General features: G+C 40.5%; 1 protein-coding gene across 4 annotated transcripts in view; it reads left to right on the forward strand.

Moving 5' to 3' along the window:
- The first annotated feature begins 6783 nt into the window (after positions 1-6783).
- TLR7 (toll like receptor 7) overlaps positions 6784-19539 on the forward strand; it is a 33330-nt gene continuing 20574 nt past the window's right edge. Inside the window, exons 1-2 of one of the 4 annotated variants that reach the window (XM_074323537.1) lie at positions 6784-6874; positions 17042-17139. In XM_074323537.1, coding sequence (XP_074179638.1) covers positions 17137-17139 — 3 coding nt within the window. In that variant the 5' untranslated portion in view covers positions 6784-6874; positions 17042-17136. Of the gene's footprint in view, positions 6875-14309; positions 15439-15460; positions 16696-17041; positions 17140-19539 lie in introns of those variants that run through there. The other 3 variants (XM_074323538.1, XM_019746340.2, XM_074323536.1) reach the window with 3 other exon arrangements.

The raw sequence follows: 19539 nt of genomic DNA on the forward strand, positions 1-19539 counted from the left end.
ACCAAACTTAAATGTAGGCCCCATAGAAGCTTTCCATGCGCTTTGATTTCAGACGTGTCAAGAACAGTTTCCTGCTCCCATAAAACAACTGCCTATTCAGTGATGCTTTGAGTTACTCTTGTGGGCACAGAGTAAATTGATAATTATGTTCTCCCAGTAAAGCTCAGCTTTAAAGTGTGGATAACTGAGAGTGGCAACATGTTGTCTTAAAGTCCCAGTGAAATAAATATGAAAAACTAAAACCAGGCTCATCAGGGAAGTTCACAGTTTAAGAGAGAATGTGATAGAATGTACTAAAAGGGAGGGGGGGGCAATGAAGGAGAGGTGGAAACACCAAAAACACTTCAATTCTATCTAGTCATGCTGTCACACATCTTCGGGAGTGTTTCATTTCCTATGGCAGGTCCTACAAACCCAGCAGGTGAACTACAGGCTAAGTGTCAGGATGGCTGAGGCTGGGGTGATCAGGAAGGGCCTTGTGAAGGGACTGCCATTACTGGGGGTATTTCATGACAGAATTTTCCAGCACCAGATGGCTGTAATCCAGCACAGACTGAAGCAGGGCAACATAGGATGTTTGGTATGTAATATATGTTTGAGCGAGGATAGCCAATGAAGATGGAAGTTAGGGGCTGAAACTGCCATGTATCCTGCATGTATATTGCGTGAAGTCAACAAAGTCAGTCGTTTTCATTACAGATTTTCACCTTATTGGTTGATCTCCCTGTACCCCAGGAACACATCTCTCCACCTTTTCCCTGCCCTCAGTTCCCAAGACCACACTCTGGATTGGTTTGCTTCGCTGTAGTCTCCGAGCTCTGTTTTCTCTTCTGAAAGAGCACAATGCTCTAGGACACATACTCCACTACTCACTAGCGTTAAAAACAAGCACAACAAAACCTCTTCAGGCTACTTGGTTAACCCCTCTGCCTCAGTTTCCTTGTATGTGAAATGGGATAATGGTACCTAACGGGTGTGCTGAGGATTAAATGAGATATCGGTAAAGTGCTTAGAACTGATTCCTTTGTACATTAACTCCAATTTTTAGAGCAGGCATCTTAAATCTTCCCTTTGAAAGACTAAGAATGTGTGGAGAAGCGAAATTTTCGTACATTTTCTAGATGTTAAGCCATGTGCCTGTGAGCTGGTCACAAACACGATCCCCTCACCCGGGGGTTCGTTGTCCTGGCATGTGACCGTCTCCGTCAAGGGTGACATTTGGTGATGACAAACAGTTGCATGTTGAAAATACTTCCACTGCGCTATAGAAATGACAGGAATGAATGCCAGGCAATAATAGAGATGGTGATCAACAGTCCATTTACAGCAGCCTGATTCGATCCACCATCCCAACATAAATAGAGCCAAATATGCCCAATATAAACAGCAGTGGTCACTGTTCTGACAACTGAATCCTGTGGTCAAAAGAAAAACCAGCCTCACTTTACATTTTAAAAGCGATAAAAAGAGAATGGAAAAGCAAAAAATGTAATGCAGTGGGAAGTGCCCTAAACTGGGAGTATGGCCATTTAGAGTCTGGTACCTGGTATGCTACTAGCAAGCTGTGTGACCTTGGGAAAATATCTACCACTCGGAGTCTGAGTATCTGCAAAAATGAGAGGGTAGGTGGGTGCTGAAATCCCCAGCAGTTTTTATAGGCTATGGTATTCTCGATTTAGTGGGACTGTTTCTACTAACCAAAGGTTGTAGTTCTAATGAGGCAAAGATGGTTACTTCCCCATCAGGCGAACAGCTTGTCTTGGCTGGCAGGGGACTTGCTCGATTTCAGCACGGGAAATCCTGCATCCCAGGAAACCCCTCAGTCCTGGGCTAACTGGATGCTTGGTCACGCTAGTTCCCTCTCTTCTAGGGCAGATTGTTCAGATCACCAGTGCTGCGTTGGCTAAGGAATCCCATGATCATGGCTCTGATCTTGTGCCAGTTGCAACAAAAGCAGGTTATATGACAAACCCAACAATGTGCCAACAACCTGTGACATCTCAGTTCTTTGAAAAATCCATTGTCAAGTAACTAGTCTGTAGGGAGCCGGAGCATTAAGGGTTAAGAAAATGTAACTTCAAGCAGAGTTTGGGAGGATCGCTAAGGGGAACTCCGATAAGCATAAAGAACAAACAGACACCTGCTACCCTGGGAATGGGAAAATATCTAAAGGTCTAAGAACAGTCAGGGCCAAACTTTGAGAAAACATAACTAATCTGTACTTGCTGCCTCAGCCGCTTTATGTAACCTTCTTGTTTCTGTGTGTATAAAAGAAAGCTGAAAAATAAAGTAGGCGCTGCAGTCTAATTAGAACTGCTCGCCCTCCCGATCCCATCTTTGTCTCTTGTCTATTTTTTTCTCAATCCTCACTCCCCACTTCAGGGACCGTTCGTCTCGTCGGCAGGCTCCGACAAGTGGCGCCCGAACAGGGACCCGAATACTGGGGAATCAGTGAAGGACACCGCTTGCAAATGAGACGCGTCAAATAAGGTTGGCGAAAGCGGTGAGATACCATAGTCGGGAGTAAAATAAAATGGGACAGGGGAACAGTAAAAGGCTGTTTACCCACATATTAAGGAGCATGCTAAAAACTAGAGGAATTAAAACCAGTGAAGCACGTTGCTTCGATTCTTAGAGTTTGTAGTACAAATATGTCCCTGGTTCCCAGAAGAAGGGACTTTAAACTTAGAAACTTGGGAAAAGGTAAGAGAGCATTTGCAGGGATATTATGATGCTCATGGACCCTCTGAAGTACCAGTAGACACTTTTTCCTTATGGAATTTGGTTAGGGATGTGATCGATCCTAGACATAAAGGAATCAGATACTCTAAACATGACCAACCCAAACTGGATCCCCCTTGGAAGCAGAGGTGCAAAGATTACAAGCTGCACTCACTTCCCTCTCTGTTCAAATGCAGTTAGTTCAGGCTCGACAGACTGGGCCTTTATTAGAAGCTCAATCAGAATAGAAGCCTAGGTTACAATGAAGCTCTCCTCCAAGTGTAGTTGCAGGGCTAGATCCACTGCCCGAGGCCCCTATCAACAGAAAAAGATTCAAGCCGCCAAGCTGCTAGTACAGGAGCAAGTTAAAAAGGGACACATTGCTTCCTCCAATTCTCCCTGGAATTCTCCCATTTTTGTTATTAAGAAAAAATCTGGTAGATAGAGATTATGACAAGATTTACAAAAGTTAATAAAACCATGAAATTAATGGGAGCCTTACAGACAGGCTTGCCCTGTCCTGCAGCCACACCAAAAAACACATATAAAATTGTTTTGGACTGAAAAGATTGTTTTTATACTATACCTTTAAATCCTGATGACTGCCCTAGATTTGCTTTCAGTGTTCCTTCTGTTAATTTACAAAAACCTTTTAAGAGATATCATTGGCTAGTGCTACCTCAGAGAATGGCTAGTAGCCCTACATTGTGTCAAAAATTTGTATCAGCTGCAATAGAACCTACCCAAAGGACATTTTCAGATATTTACATCATCCACTACACGGATGACATACTTCTTGCCCACTCTTGTGAACCAAAGTTGCTTGCTGCTTTTGCTCATTTGCAAAAAGGCTCCACAATTATGGGCTAGTTATAGCCCCAAAAAAATTCAGCAAGTGCCTCCTTACTCTTATCTGGGATATTGTTTAATGCCTCAGGCCATTGTGCCTCAAAAATACAAATCCGGAGATTGTTTAAAAACGTTAAATGATTTCCAAAAGCTACTGGGAGACATTAACTGGATTAGACCTCAGTTGCAGTTGACAACCGGTGAATTACAACCTTTGTTTAAAATATTACGTGGGAAAGCTGATCCTACTTCTCCCCGCGAGATAACACGGGGAAGAGGCTTTGCTTGTATTTCTCCAGGTCCGGAAAAAAAAACCTTTGTGAATTCCTGGTCGGTGTTAAACCATACCGTGAACGACAGCCCACAGAAAAAGAGACATCTATAGATACCCATCCACGCCCCTAGGGTGTGGGAAAGCTCACTTTCCGCAGCTGCAGAAGGACTTTCCACTTCAGACCCTGTTAAATGGATAAAGACTTTGGGTAGAGGGTTTGCTGGGGATATTGCTATTCTGTTTATTGTTCTGTTTGTTTTACATAGTCCTCAGATGTGGACAAATAGCCCTCCAACGGGCTGTAAATGAAACAACTGCACGTTCTGTGTTTCTCATGCTTCAAAAACAAAAAAGGGGGAGATGTAGTCACACACCAGCCTAGCCGACTGTCCCCCATGTCTTTCCTTAAGGAAAGAAGAGTCTGTAAGACTGTGCCTTTCTGGGACTCTGTTCCATCCTTGTGTTTACACCTCATGTCTCTCTGTCTGGTCCCCAAAAGATGGTTTGCAGCCAAAGACGGGTAAGATATCTCACGGGAGATACAACCTAAGCCAGGCGGAACCGAGTGGGGACCCCCAATGAGCTGCCTTAGAAGACCCAAAAAGGAGCCTTTCCTCCCCTTCCCCCTGCCTGGCAAAAGCCATTGCTGTCTCTGGCTTTCCTCTGTCACCTGATTGTGAGAGAAGTCATGAGGGCAATGAAGATCAGTTCTCTCCACTTATCTCAACAAAACTGTTACAATATGAGTGACTTGACCCTGAGAAGGTAAGACATCATGGGACTTTATGCTTCGGCTCCCTACACTAGTCGCTGAAGAGCTGTACTCAAAAATAGAGGGAAGACCCGGCTTGATCACCCAGCTGCCTTTAGTGCCAGTGATGCCCCAGGGGACCGTCTGGGCAGAAGGCAGAGTTCCCGAACTTTCTCTGGTGAACATCACCCTCCTGTGCATTGAGAGTTCTTACATCTGTGAGCATTTGGCCACCTGTGACCAAGGGTGTATAATTCTCTGAATTTCCCTAGACACATTTTGATGTACAGTTGCTATAGAGTGAATTCATCTGAGGAACCAAGGGAAAGACCTTAAATTTCGTTAAGCCTCAGAATATCCTATATTTAGGACAGAGCAGTCCCCTAAAGTATTGAAAGGGACAGAACCCTCTCAGCAGCAATGGTGCATTCATTGATAACTACACTCGTAGCCTCCAAACAACACTTCGGTAAAAGATAAAATTCACGGACAGTGTCCTGTGAATTACAGAAAAATCAGTTGGCACAAGAAGACTGGTTTTTGATAAGTTAGTAATTCCTTACTGACTTGCATTGGTGTTGCCATAAACACAGTTTCGAACCTTGTATTAGTTTGGTGCAAAAGTAATTGCGGTTTTTTGCAATTGTTTTTAACCTTTTATTTTTTTTTTAATTTTATTAAATTTATTGGGGTGACAATTGTTAGTAAAATTACATAGATTTCAGGTGTACAATTCTGTATTACATCATCTATAAATCCCATTGTGTGTTGTTTTTAACCTTTTAAACGGCAATTACTTTTGCACCAACCTAATAATTTGGAGATGTTTTGTTACATGTGTGCAAGTTAGGAAAGATAATCCACCTGAGAAATAACCACTTCTTTCCCTGTATTTTGACTGTTGGGAACATTCTGGCTCAGACAGATGTCAAATGGAAAACGCGTATTTGTAGTCTTCTGGCCTGTCTTGACGCTTCTTTCCACAGGCAAAGTGAAGGAGTGGGTCTCATTTCTTTCATCCCCTCACCCATTCTTTATGAAGCACCTGCTAGGAGGCCATTGTGTTAGGCTGGGGCTCTGAAGTAAGTACAAGACAAATAAAATACATGACTAAGGCTTACATGTGGCAGGCTAACTTGTTAGCTTGCAAGTAAGGTAATATCTCAAACCTTTCATAGTTCTTGACAATTTATTCACCAGGTATTTGAATGTAGGGCCAGGACTCCTTGAGTATGACTTCACTGATAACCTGTCTCCCACAAACCTCACCTGGAATACATTACCTACTAACTATCTGTATTTTTTTAACGGGGTGAGAACTTAAAAACATGTACAACAATCTGAGTACAGAATCCTTCCAGATATTTTTCCCCTTTATAGTTATCTCACCCACATCTGATCTGATAGCTGTATCAGTCAGGACTCTTCAGAGAGACTGAACCATTAAGAGATACATACATAAATATAGATACATAGATATAGATGTGAATTTATTTTAAGGAGTTGGCTCACACAATTGTGGGGACTTGCAAATCTGAAATCTGTAGGACAGGCAGGTGGCAGGCTGGAAACTCAGGCAGGATTTCTGTTACAGTCTTAAGGCAAAATTCCTTATTCTCCAGGAAACCTCAGTTTTTGCTCTTAAGTCCTTCAACTAATTTGATAAAGACCACCCACATGATCAAGGGCAATCTCTTTTACTTAAAGTCAACTGATTTTAAAGGTTAATCACATCTACAAAATACCTTCATAGCAACATATGGACTAGTGTTTGAACAAACTGAAGACTACAGCCTAGCCAAGTTGACACACAGGATGAACCATCACAATAGCTTTTTTTCTTTTTTAAGCAGCTCACTTTGGCTGTCTCTAAAATATTCAACTCTGTCTCTTATATTCATATTTAATTGTGCTATGGCATTACAATTAAAAACATAACTGGCGGAATTACCCAGTTTTCCTGGGTCTCTCCCATGTATGCAGGAGGTATACATGTGATTAAATTTTTATTCATTTTTCTCCTGCTATTCTGTCTTATGTCAATTTGATTATTAGACCATGCAGAAGAACCTAGAAGAGTAGAAGAAAACTTTTCCTCCCCAACAGTTGGCTAAGTCAGCAGGATAAAATTTACTGGCTGGAACCCCATGCTTCCCCACCCCCAGAATACTGCAGCTGACAGATCCTGTGATGTCTGAGGAACAGTCGGCAAGAAGTAAGCATTCTTACCCCGTCAGCCTCCCGGATCTGTCTGCAGGCTTCGGTGGAAGTTAGAAGTGGTGAGAGTCGTTTTTCTCTTTCTAAATTTAGTTTAGCAGAGGAAATATCAGTGGAACTAGTTCCTTGGGTTTAGCAGCACTTGGTTATTTGGTATGAGTACTCAAGAGTTTTCTTAATTGTTTTCCTCTCAGAGGTGGTAAAAATAGGGCCTCTCACAGTTCTCATTTTTCACCAGCCAGAGGATGGTAGATGCATCTGGCTTGCAGCCAAGTGGGCAGTGGATTCAAACTTAGGGAATCTAAAAAAACCTGAGTGAATTTTTGGCTTGATAAGTCATCATAGTCTGTTCAAAAGGGGGGGAAACAAGTGTTTCCCTGTATTTTGGAATAGTTGTTTCTAACTCGGAATCAACTGTTTGCCTTGGTTAAGCCATAAAAAGGCTGATTGGTTTGAGTCACTATTGATATCCTCGGGCATAGCTAAACCTTTGTTATGGATCCTTTCTCCTCCCAGAGATGGTCACTGGTTTTCTTTGTAATCTGTCTATTCTATTGTTTGTCTTGTTCTATGTTTTGAGAGCGTGGTTTTGACCTATGAGAATAACCATCTGGAAGGTGCAGGTATCTGTATGCATTTGGCAGCCAGCCAAACAGACTAGGGATTCAGGGCCGCTGTATCCAGTGGAACATGTGTACAGGAATTTACGTGGGGCTTGCAGCTAGGTCAGCTGTTGTCAGTATGTCAGAAGCACAGGATCTCTTTGTCTTTATGCCCCACTGTTCCCGATCTCAAAGATACTTGTCATGAGGGGTCCCCCCCCCAAAAAAAAATAAAATAATAAAAACATAACTGGCGTGAAAATGAATCTAGGAAATCAACTCAACTGGTAGACACAGAGGGGCATACGTACTAGCAACTTACTGACTTGACATGTTATATAGGTCCTGGAGATAAGCCACCATTTTTATTTATTTATTTATTTATTTATTTATTTATTTATTTATTTATTTATTTACAGAAGGAAAGGAGAATGCAGGTTAACCAATCAGATTTTAAACAGAGGTCAGTCAAGAGAGCTTCTGTTCCTGTTGGTCTCAAGCTTGTCTGTCAATTGGAATCAGTTGAGCAGCATTGAAAACTCCCATCACTCCAACCTCACCCCAGAGTAGTGAAATCAGAATTTTTGGGTGCCAGGCATCATGATCCCTTTCCAACATGCAGCCAAGATTGAGAACTTCCGGTTTAAGGTCATGGTCATGAAGCTCTCAAGGTTTGCTGTCTCCTCCCAACGTGTAAGTGGATCAGCTTTGGGACACTATATTTAGAAAGCAAAAGAGCAAAGAAAAGTGTATACAAAAACAAAGCGCCATCATTAATTCCCCAAATCCGTACAAGTCAGCGCCTACACTTTGGTGAATTTAAAAACATTTCCTCCTTAGTTAGAATTCCTACATGTAGAATTGCTCTGTAAGAGCAATGCCCATTTTAAATTTCGGTATATTTTAATTGCTCACCAGAAAGGTTGTATCAATTTGCACTCCCACTCAAAGTCACTACGCTATAAATGGACAATCTTTAACCCCTTTGTTCCAATCTGATAATTTAAAAATACTGGGATGTTGTTTTATTTGCATTTCTGTAAGAATGTTATTTTACTGACTGCAAATATTTTCCTTTATAGGATCTATAAAGTAATATAGTAATATGAATATTATATAGATATACCCAGCCTTGTTAATCTATCACCTCTTACAGCAATGTTTTTATCTTTTTTCTTTAATTATAAAAATACTTTATTACTAATTATAAAATAATATATATCCATTGAAGAAATTTTGGTAAATACAGGACAAGAAATGAAAAAAGTTGATAATTACTTGGCAATAATAATGGCTAAAAGTAATTTTTTAAAAAAAATGGCTAGAAGTGTAGCATATAACCAAACACGTATTTGCTGTAAAACCATTTTTGTTTACACTTAGCATATTATTTTTCTCCATGTCATTCAGTATTCTAATATGTGACTTTTAGAGGCTGTCTAGTAGTCTAAAGTATTATGTTTTAAATCCAGTATCCTTCCAGGCATCTGAAACAAATGGATCTTGGCTTAAATTACTAATCCCTTTACCTCTCTCGTATATATCACAAGTTGTGGACTGACCATTATTTGGGTGGTTCCCAGTGAAACATGGCTTCCAATATTCATGCTCGTGCAGAGTGCCCTCCCTTATTGACTCTGGGTTTGACCAATAAATAGGACATTAGCAAGGATGATGCAAGGACTTCCTAGCGCTTGTACATTGATTGGGCTTGTCTCTATTGAAATGCTCACTCATAGTATCTAACCACCATGAAAAGAAGCCCAAGCTAGCCAGCCACGTGGAAAGGAGAAGAACAAGAGGTCACAGCCGTCCAACCTTCCCCACTGGGGCACCAGCCATGTGAACAAAGCCATCTGACTGCAACCTCATGGGAGACCCCAACTGAGACCAACAGTAGAGCAACCCAGCAGAGCCCCCGCTAACCCACAGAACGATGAATACATAAACTGGTTGCTGTCTTAAGCTGTTAAGTTTTGGAGTGGTTTATCACACAGCAATAGATAATTGAAACATGACAGCGTCTGATAGGAATACTGGCATCAAATATGGAAAATAAATCTTTAGACTCATAAACTCAAAAAGGACTTTTACTTATTATCTGGTTAAATTGCTGAGGTCCTATCTGATTAGATGACACAGAAAGAACATGGGCGGTAGAGTGAAAAAAACATGACTTGTAACCCAGTTTTGCATATGACTAGATATATGACTTCTTGGAGTCTCAGCTTCTTTGTGGGCAAATCAGGTTTTAACACTAGCTACCTCGCAGGTATTTTATTCGTCAGCTTTGCAAGTAGTGGTGCTTCTGACTCAGTGGACTCATAAACAGGATGAAGGAATGTACAGGTGTGAGCTAACATTTTTGTTAGAAAGCCATGTCTCTCAAACCCGAAAGAGTGTTCTTTCCACTGTACCTCTATTAATGAATTTACTTATGGGTTTATGAAAACCAGATGGCAGGATAGATTCTCTGTAATGCCCACCTGGCAAAACTGCTTCTGATTTTTCAAGGCAGCAGGCAGACAGCTTGGAGACCATTACATCCATAAATAGCCTTTCCTCTTTTTAACCAAGTCATCTACTCTATTATTTGCATCAGGGGCCTTTTTTTCAAAGCATCTGACCCTTTGGACTCATCTGGTAAACTCCAATACTTATGATACTTACGTGGGCTCAGTCCTCAACACAAAAGAAGGTTTTTGTTACATGAATTTGCATATCCTGTCAAGGACAGCTTCAGAACACTTTCATTTCAAGGTAAAATGAAACTTACAGGAATAAGCAGAGAGGTGCTTCACAGTTAAGTTTAAAGGGGGCAATGAGAAACCAAAGACAAGTTTAATTGTAGCATGGGGCTTTACAATGCTAAAAATGCAGTGCATATGAAGAAACTATCTAGCCTGTGTTCTATTTCCATGTGTCACAAAGAGCAGGCTCACGGCATCTGCAAATTTCTAGTAAAGAGTATTATTTGAAAAACGTTCATAGTTGTATCTACCTTTAAACTTGCTATAAAAATACCATTAAAGTCTTTTCTCCTTTTCATCAAGCAGATCCTGACTTTCAGCATCCAAGAGTGGAAACAGCCAGCAGAAATTGGAGAAGCAGTGGGGTTAATACCTAGCTCTCAGTCACAAACTCACCCAAATCAAGCATCTTGCATAAACAACAGTAAGATGTTATACTGTCCCATGCTTGGAGCCCAGCATTAGGTGGACTGGAGCAATTTGCTTAAGGGATTTAGTTGGGTTCCCATACCCTATAGGAGAGTATGTATGATGCTAAGTGTCTACTGAACCCCGTTGATGTCCGTGCCAAAGTCAAATGGCAGAGCTGGGACTCACACCTGCCCTTCTGTCTCCAGCTCTGTACTTGTTCAACCACCATTGTGGTTGCTGGCTCAAGTCTGGCCTTTCAGAGACTTAATCCCAAGAGTTTGCCAATGTTTAAATCTCTAGATTTACATGACACTAAACTCGGGCTGCCAGATAAAATACAGGATGCCTAATTAAATTGGAATTTCAGATAAACAACAAATAATTTTTTTAGTATAAGCATGTCCCAGTTTGTCAAATTTAGAAACCGTACACTAAACCTTAACTACCCACCAAAAGTTGTTCCTGATCCTTATTCCGACCATAACGAGAAAAAAAAAGAAATGTAATGAGGGTTAGAAAACCCAACTATGAGGCAGCCCAGCCCATGAGAGGCCCGTCCTCACAAGATAAATAGAACTCTGTCCTCTTCATCCAATAATTTCTCTTGAGCTAACTAACCTGCAGGGGGCTAAGCCGACAATGTGGCCATCTGCTGCGTCATCACTCAGACTGGGAAGTTCACTGGGGCCACAACTAACTCTTCAGCAGATAATATTTTACAGGTTCAAGGTCAGTCATTGCATTATTGCTTGTTCTACCAAAGATTGGAAACAACCCAGGTGCCCATCAATAGGAAGATGGTTGAGTAAACTGGAATATCCAGACAATGAAACACTCTCTAGCTGTGAGAAAAGAAGGATGCCCCTGAGACAGAGGTGTAGAAGGAACTTCACATGAAAAAAGCAAGTGAGGAACACAGGGTATGCTGACAAAGTAAAAAAGGAGGGGGAGAAGAATAGAAGGAAACGCTGGAAAGAGAAGTACAGAACTCATGACAGTGGTTTCCGGTGAGGATGGCGCTTGGGTGGAATTGAGTGGATGGTGCGTAGGGAGAGTGGAAGATTTGTTTACTCTGTATCCATCTGGGTATGTGCGTATGTATGTATCTGTGCAGAAAAGAGTTAACGTAGCAGGCCTGAGACTGCTGTCCTTAAGGCCGGCTTCCTAGGTTGGCCTTTGACTGGCATCTGGGAACTTGGATTTCTAGTGGGTTCCCACCATTCCCAGGACTAGTAAGAGTGGCTCACTGTGGCTAAACTGTTTGTCAACAATGTGATTTATGCTGAACACCTGCTTTCCTTCTGGGAGTCTGGGATTGTGGTACGTGTTAGGCAAACGGTGCCTACGTGACCGCCCCCAATAAAAACCCTGGGTGCTGAGTCTTCTAATGAACTTCCCTGGTAGACAGCATTTTGTATGTGTTTTCTCAACTGGTTGCTGGGGAAATTCCGTGCAACCTGAGCTTGCACCTGGTTTCCTCTGGTCATCGCCCCGTGTACCTTTTCCCTGTGCTGATTTTGGTTTGTATCCTTCCACTGGAATGAATTATACCTCTGCGTAAACTATATGCTGAGTCCTATGAATCCTCCTAGTAAATCACTAAACCTAGGGATGGTTTGGGGGACCCCTGACACCGCAATCTCTCTTCCTCTCTCTTTCTCTGTCTCTAAATACATATATATATAATATGTATGTATAATATGTATAATATATATTATACATACATATATGTATGTATAATATATGCATGTATTATAAAAGCCCCATTCAAATATGTATTATACATACATATTTGTATACCACATGAATATATATTCTCTATGAAATATATTATTTATTTGCCTAACTAAAAGCCCCATTCAATCTATCTCCCTTCCTTTGTTTCTTTTTTCTATTTACTATATATAAGAGTTCTTACCTTATGATTTCTATTAAAATTAAAGAAAAAGTTAAAAGGCTATTGCCTTGCCTTATATTTGCCTAACTAAAAGCCCCATTCAAAATGTTTTCAGAGAGAGAATAGAAACAGAGAGAAAGAGAGAGAGAGAGAGAGAGAGAGAGAGAGAGAGAGAGAGAGAGAGAGAGACTCAAAAGGAACAAAGAATAAAACGAATTTCACTGCCTTGATCTATATAAGGAGACAGAAAATTCTTGTAGCTTTTAAATGGCAGTGTTAGTTTTTTCTTTCAAACTTTTTTCAGCTCTTAGACATTAATGTTTCAAATCCTTAGGGCTGTGTTCTAGAAGACTATGGCCCTCTTTGTACATATGAAACAGTCCAGCATATAACTGAAAATACAGGTCTGCCATTTAGGAGAACATTTTTGGAACAGAGCTTAAAGTCACCTTTAGGGGGGTAATATACATTTAAAAAGTTTTTATATAAAGAAGGATTATGAAGAGATTATAGAGACATAAACAAATTCATTGTGTGAACACTGAGTAGCTCCTGAATCAGAAAAAAACAATGCTATAAAAGATGGTTTGGGGACAAATTGGGGAAATTTGAATGTAAAATTGATGTGAGGTGATGTGCGATTACTGTTAACTCTCTTATTTTAGGAGATGTAGACTTAAGTGTTTGGGGTAAAAAGTCATGTTGTTTGTGTTTCAAATGGTAAGAAAATCATACACTACACCCACATACAAAGGTAATGGCGAGGTAGCTCACTGGTAACAGTCGTTGCACTTAAGCAGCAGGCCTTCAGGCTGCATCGTACAATTCTTTCAACTTTTCTATGTATCTGAAAGTTTTCAAAATAAAGTTGGGAAGAAAAAGATTTTTAAACAGGCTGTTAATGTACTTGAAGTTAAAATAGAGTGATATAATATCAGTTGGTAGAAAATCAATAACCACTCTGCTATGAATTCACCACCTTGATTTAAGAAGGACTTAGACTCTTTTGAATAAGAAAACAATCGGCTTCCGAGATCAGTCAGTAATATTGTGATAACTATGTATGGTGCCAGGTGGGTACTAGAGTAGTTGGGGAATCACTTCGTGAGTTACTTAAATGTCTAACCACTATGCTAAATACCTGAAACAAATATAGTATTGAAGGTCAACTATAATTGAAAAATAAATAAGAAAACAAAAGGCTTTATTTACCCTTGACTACTAGACAAGTTGCACTTCTTTACATTCATACAGCTAGTGAAACGAATCAGATGACTTGTCACTTCAGTTGATCAATTTGAATAATGATCTTCCTCCCAAAATTGACCTCATTGATTGAATTGTTCTTATTTCATGATCAGATCACTTTCATTTTATCATCATAAAGAGTGATTTTTTAAGCACCTACTATTAACAAGATGCTGGGGACAATGCATTCTTAACTCGAGGGGCTTGTAATATCATTGAGTAGCTAGGAGATATGAATCAAAGATAAATAACGAGAAAAAGAATAATCAATAAGCTAAATGCGTAGTATCATAATCTCTCAGGATCTTACCACATAAAACCTGAATATGTCTTTACTGATCACACACAACCTCATTCCTCACTTTATAGGCAAGTAAACAGATTTTTTAAATGTATTTTCCAATTACAGTTGACATACAATATTGTGTTAGTTTCGGGTGTGCAACATAGTGGGTAGACATTTATATACCTTACGAAGTGATCACTGCAATAAGTCTAGTAATAGATTTGTTTTTAAGTGATCAAATTTTTCTGTTTTCTTTCAGACTCTCGGGTTGTCACTGTTTTATGTTGGTTGTTGTCGTATTTAGACTTTCCCACTTCAAGATTATAAAAATATTCATCTATGGTTTCTTCTAATACTTTTAATGTTCAATGTCTTACGTTTAAATTTTTGAATCATATGAAATTAATTTTGGTGTAAGAAACATGGTAGGACTAGAGCTTAATTTTTTCTAAACTTCAGCCAGTTGCCCAACACTTTTAAAATTCCTTTTGTCATTGATGTGACTTTAATGTCCCATGTGTGCTTTTACTTAATTTTGGTATCTGCTCTCTTTCATTGATGTGCTGGTACGATGCCATTGTAGGCATTGTGTTGCCTTTATAGATCTGGAAGAGAAATCCTCCCCTTGTTACATTTTCTTTTAGAAATTGCCTGATCATTCCTACAAGTGGTCTTAACCCCGTCAGCTCCAATGCCTCATTTGTATATCCAATAGTTAGTGATGTGCCCTTTACCATAGGAAAGGAGATGACATTTATGGATAACATAGCTGCAGTCTTTGTGCCCAACAAGAATGCCCAACTGACTTCCAAAATGTCCCTGAATTGAGAATCAATCTGGCAAGTTACCCATGATATCCTGTTGGTATTTGACTGGAATTGCACAGCATGACAAATCAATTTAAGCAAAATTTCCATTTTTTATAGTGTTGTGGTCTCTGGCTCTAATAACGATACATTTCTCTTCATTTATTTACATCTCCTGTGTGTCCTCCAGTGTGCTGATAGGAAACAGGTGGCACACTCAAAGTTAGAAATGGATGTTTAGCAAAGTGACTATTAATGACAGTGGGGACAGGATTTAGGGAAATTAGAAAGGATGGTATAGCAGCGCTCCAGGAGGACTCTACAACCCCAGGCCTGAAACGGCAAGGGGAAGGAACAGTTAGTGGAATTTGGGAAGAGTGGCCATTAGGAGAGCATCACCTGATAAGAACTTCATTAGAGGGTCTAAGCCAACCCACAGCCTCAGAAAGGGGGGCAAGGAGCCAAGGGGATAAGTGCTCTGACCTGTCCCTCCATTGGCCATACCCCACCAGATGTCTGCCAGCTGTTTCTGTTCTTAGACAGCTCAGCATTCTCGGACACAGAGCAGGGTGGAAAGGCGTGGCGAGGGGATTTGGAGAAGAAATGGCAAGCTCGAAGCCTGCTAGGTAAGGCGTGATAGCCTCCCACCCTCCTGCCACCTCCTTCATTCCTAAGCATTTCGTGTCAGTTTTCTTCCCAAGTATTTCATAGTTCTGTTACTGTTTTCAATGGGATCTCTGCTTCTAGTACCAGTCTGGATCAATTGTTGTTTATATGTGAGAAGGCTACTGATTTTAACAAGTGGTTGCCATAGCAAAGTGGTTTGATAAGAAGGTGATTGATTTTTACTGCCTGTGTGAATATCACTCACGTGGTATATGACCTGGAGAAAGTCCATTACTTTTTCTGCATTAATTCCATTGCTTGTATAAAAAGAAAAAAGAAAAAAAAAGATAATAAGATGTTTACTTCTTTTTTGGTATTTAATGAGATAATACATATAAAGCAGTTAAAACAATGTGGATCTGGGGCACCAGTGGCTTTTCAATTGAGTATATTAACCGTGATCATTATCAGCTGATTTCCCCCACACCAAACTTCATTTTTCAAAAATCTCTCCAGGTCGACTAGATGAACTAAAGAACTTTAGAACATAACTATAGATATTGTGACTTTACCTACAAAAGGCCCCAATAATTAGGAAGGGAAGAATTGTCTTGGGGACCCCACTTTGAGAAGCAAGGCTTTATATGACACTAGACTGCAAGTACAGCTGACCTCTTTTAACCAAAATGAGTGAACCAACTGGAAGGTTTGCCACTGCTTAAAACCCACAGTCCCTTTCAGCTGGGTCTAAAACAGAACAAGGTCAATTTAAACACATCTCTAAGATTTCTGTGGAACAGCTGTTCTCAACCTGCAGCACTTTTGCCCCCCAGGGGATATTTTGAAACGTCTGGAGACATCTGTGATTATGACAGCTGGAAGGGGTAATGCTACTGGCATCCAGTGGGTATGGGTCAGGGATGCTGCTAAACATCCTACAGTGCAACAAAGAATTATCACGCGAAAAATGTCAGTAGTGCTGAGGTTGAGAAACTCCTGTGAAAAAGGAAGATGAGTCCAGCACGTGGTCTGGATTTAGACAAGACCTTGCCCCAGTTACGGGGGTAGAAATAAGAGGAACCTGGTGTTTCTGCAAACCTCGTGTGTTGGGTGGCTTGAATAGTCACGCTCCTCCTCCTACCCGCCAACCTTGTCTTTGCACTTGGAAACTCCAGGGCTGGTAGGCTGGAGTCTCTGTGACTACACCTCCTGCAGCCCATGCATCTCTTCATCTCAGAAGACTCCAGGTATAGAATCGCTCCATGCAATCAATAAAGGTATTTTAAACATCGGGACAAATTGAGATGATTTAAGTAACTAGATGTATGAGCTGTTCTCAGGAAGCAGGGAAGGGTGAGAGGGAACCCAAATCATGCTTTTTAGACTCTAAAGAAGAATTTGGGTAGTGTAAAATGTCAGTTCTTCGAAGATAAAGTCAGACTTTTAATAATATTAGAAATGGTTTTCTGGAGTGTGTCTCTAATCTGTATAAGTTTGAGGAAGTAAATACTATTAATAGGTGTTTTCAACAGCACCTTTTAAAGCAATGTTCCCAGCGTGTTCTGAAGCTACAATACTTTGTGGTTTTGAAATGTAAAGTTTGATGTTTTCTCTTTATCTTAGTTGATGCTATGGGGCCCATCTCTGGCTGACCTTGCTGCCTCTCTTGCTCTGCTCTCTTCAACCAGACCTCTGTCCATTTTGGAAGAAGACTAAAAATGGTAAGAACAGCTAAGAGATCCCTAAAAAGTGTTATCTGTAATCTTTGAGAGAAGAACTGAAACCAGCTGGCAAGAGCGATGTTTTAAGAACCTGCACTTTGGTTATTTGCTGGTGGAAAGTTATTTGTGATAATTCATAATCATGATTAATCATGAGGGTATTTCATAATTTCAGAGTAGCCAGTGTTCTGTCCAATTTCCCACAAGAATAAACATGTGCTGCAGTGAGGAGGGGCTGATGTTTGAACTGGGGAAATAGTTTCTGTGGGTCCAATTTTTTCCCTCTGTGTTTTTGGCTTTCAAACCCTATAAATCACTGAAGTTACTTTGTGCCTTTCCGGTGTATGGTGTCATCTGAGCAAGTATGCTATAGGAGAGCACATAGGACCAGGATTGCAGGAAACCTGGGCTTGCGTGCTATCAAAGAAAACCAGAGCTGGGCGGTAGTAGTGAAAGATGGAAAAACAGATTTTGTTCAGGAACTATTGCAATAGGGGAAAAGAGAACTCGGTATAAAACCGGGCTCACTTCCAAATACAGCAAGGACAAGTGGGGATTTACAGCTGTTGAGCAGAGTGAGGGTCGGTGGATGGAAAGTTACTAGGAGGAAACATCAAGGCTGGGAGGATTCAGGATGAACTTATTTGCCAAGACTCTTGCTGAAAACAGGACAAGGAGATCAGACATCACTTGGGGGGTGGCAGGGGACTCATCTTTGAGGTCTTTGATCAGATATCAAGGGTGAGAAATTCTCGTTAAACTGACTTCGCAGGATTCATGCTAAAACTACACAGATGGGCACAGATACCCAAAAGTCGCTCTGAGGAGCCTGACTGAAGTTTAGTTAAGCAGCGAGTCTTTGTCAGTGCTGATCTGTCACTAGCTGGGGGACCTTGGGCCTATCACCCAAGCCCTCTGAAACTCAATTTCTCTGGCTATAAAATGGGCATTATAATACATCTCCAGTTGCATTGTAGGGCCATTGTGAGGCTCAAATGACAGAGTGTATATTCAAGTCCTTTGCAAGCAGTGTGAGTTATTCGGTATGCCAAATATTAATCAGCAAAAGACATCAGTGGCTTTTTTTCCGAAATTATTTTGTCACCCAAATCAGACATGATAGAGCACATTCACTAGGAACCCACTCTGACTTCTAAATCTGAACGTTGACACCAAGGCTCACTTTGTGTCTAAAGTCTAACGAATAGTTAACCGTGGGGGTATTACATGACAGAGGAAACAACTTCTTAGAGTTTCATTTCCTAGATATTCAGATGTCTATTTTTATGCAAACCCATTTTGCATCTGCCTTCACCCCTGAGAGATGGCATGATAAGATTGATAATAATAAAGAGAGCTCACATTTATTGACCACTTACTACATGTCAAGCCTCATGCTGAGGGCTTGATGTCTGTGATCCTATTTTGGCTTCCAAAGCAGGCTTGGGAGGCACTGATGAGGGATCTGGAGCTTCTGGAGGTTAAGGAGCTTGAGTGGTCTCGATTGGCGCCTGGCTTCGGAAGCCACGTTGGAGACCCCTGTGCTCTACCTAGACCAAGCCTGGAACACAGTTACCCAGGAGATACACAGTAACTGGGGGCTTTGATTATCTTACTTCTTAAGACAAAAGGAGAAGTTGGTAGATCTTTTATGAGACATGAAAAAAAAAGCACAGGAAAATTATTCAACCTGATTAATAGTTATAGTTCTGATCTTTTGATATGGAAACTCTACTTCTAGAAACTCTTCTTAAAGAAATGATCAGGGATATGGCAAACTATTTACAAAGATAGTCTGTGCAGCAAGGCAAAGAGAATCTCTCATGTCCCATGTTGGGGAAGGGTTCATTCACTGTGATCTACCCATTAAATGGAATATTATGTAACCATCAAATCATTTTAAAAAATAATACTGAACAACATAATACTCATGATGTAATGGTAATGAAAACAAGCTAGAAATTGGTAAGTATCGTTTATTCCTGATGTTTTTAATGCATGTGCTAGATGCTAACTAAAGGTTGGTTAATCTGTGATGATGGTTTACACGAACAAATGTGTTACCTATTTTTCTTAATAGTTTCACAAAAGAGCCCTGCATTCTAACCATTTTACAATAGAGAAATCTGAGACTCATGAGGTAAAGTGATTCATCAATGTGAGAGAGCTCTTAAGTGGCAGAACAAAAATTTTAAATCAAGTCTTTGCACTGACAAAGCTCCACCCAGCGAGTTCTGAAAATGCTTCTCACTATGTGAAATAGATACAGGAATGGGGAAATCAGTACTAGAAGGAAACATGTCGAAATGTAACAGTAGTTAAGCAATTTTCAAAATAAAAACATTATTCTGCTCTTAACTACAGCAAATTTCTTCATGGCTAAACCAAGGGGTAATAAGG

Source organism: Rhinolophus sinicus, chromosome X, assembly GCF_036562045.2.
Source record: "Rhinolophus sinicus isolate RSC01 chromosome X, ASM3656204v1, whole genome shotgun sequence".
NCBI lineage: Eukaryota > Metazoa > Chordata > Mammalia > Chiroptera > Rhinolophidae > Rhinolophus > Rhinolophus sinicus.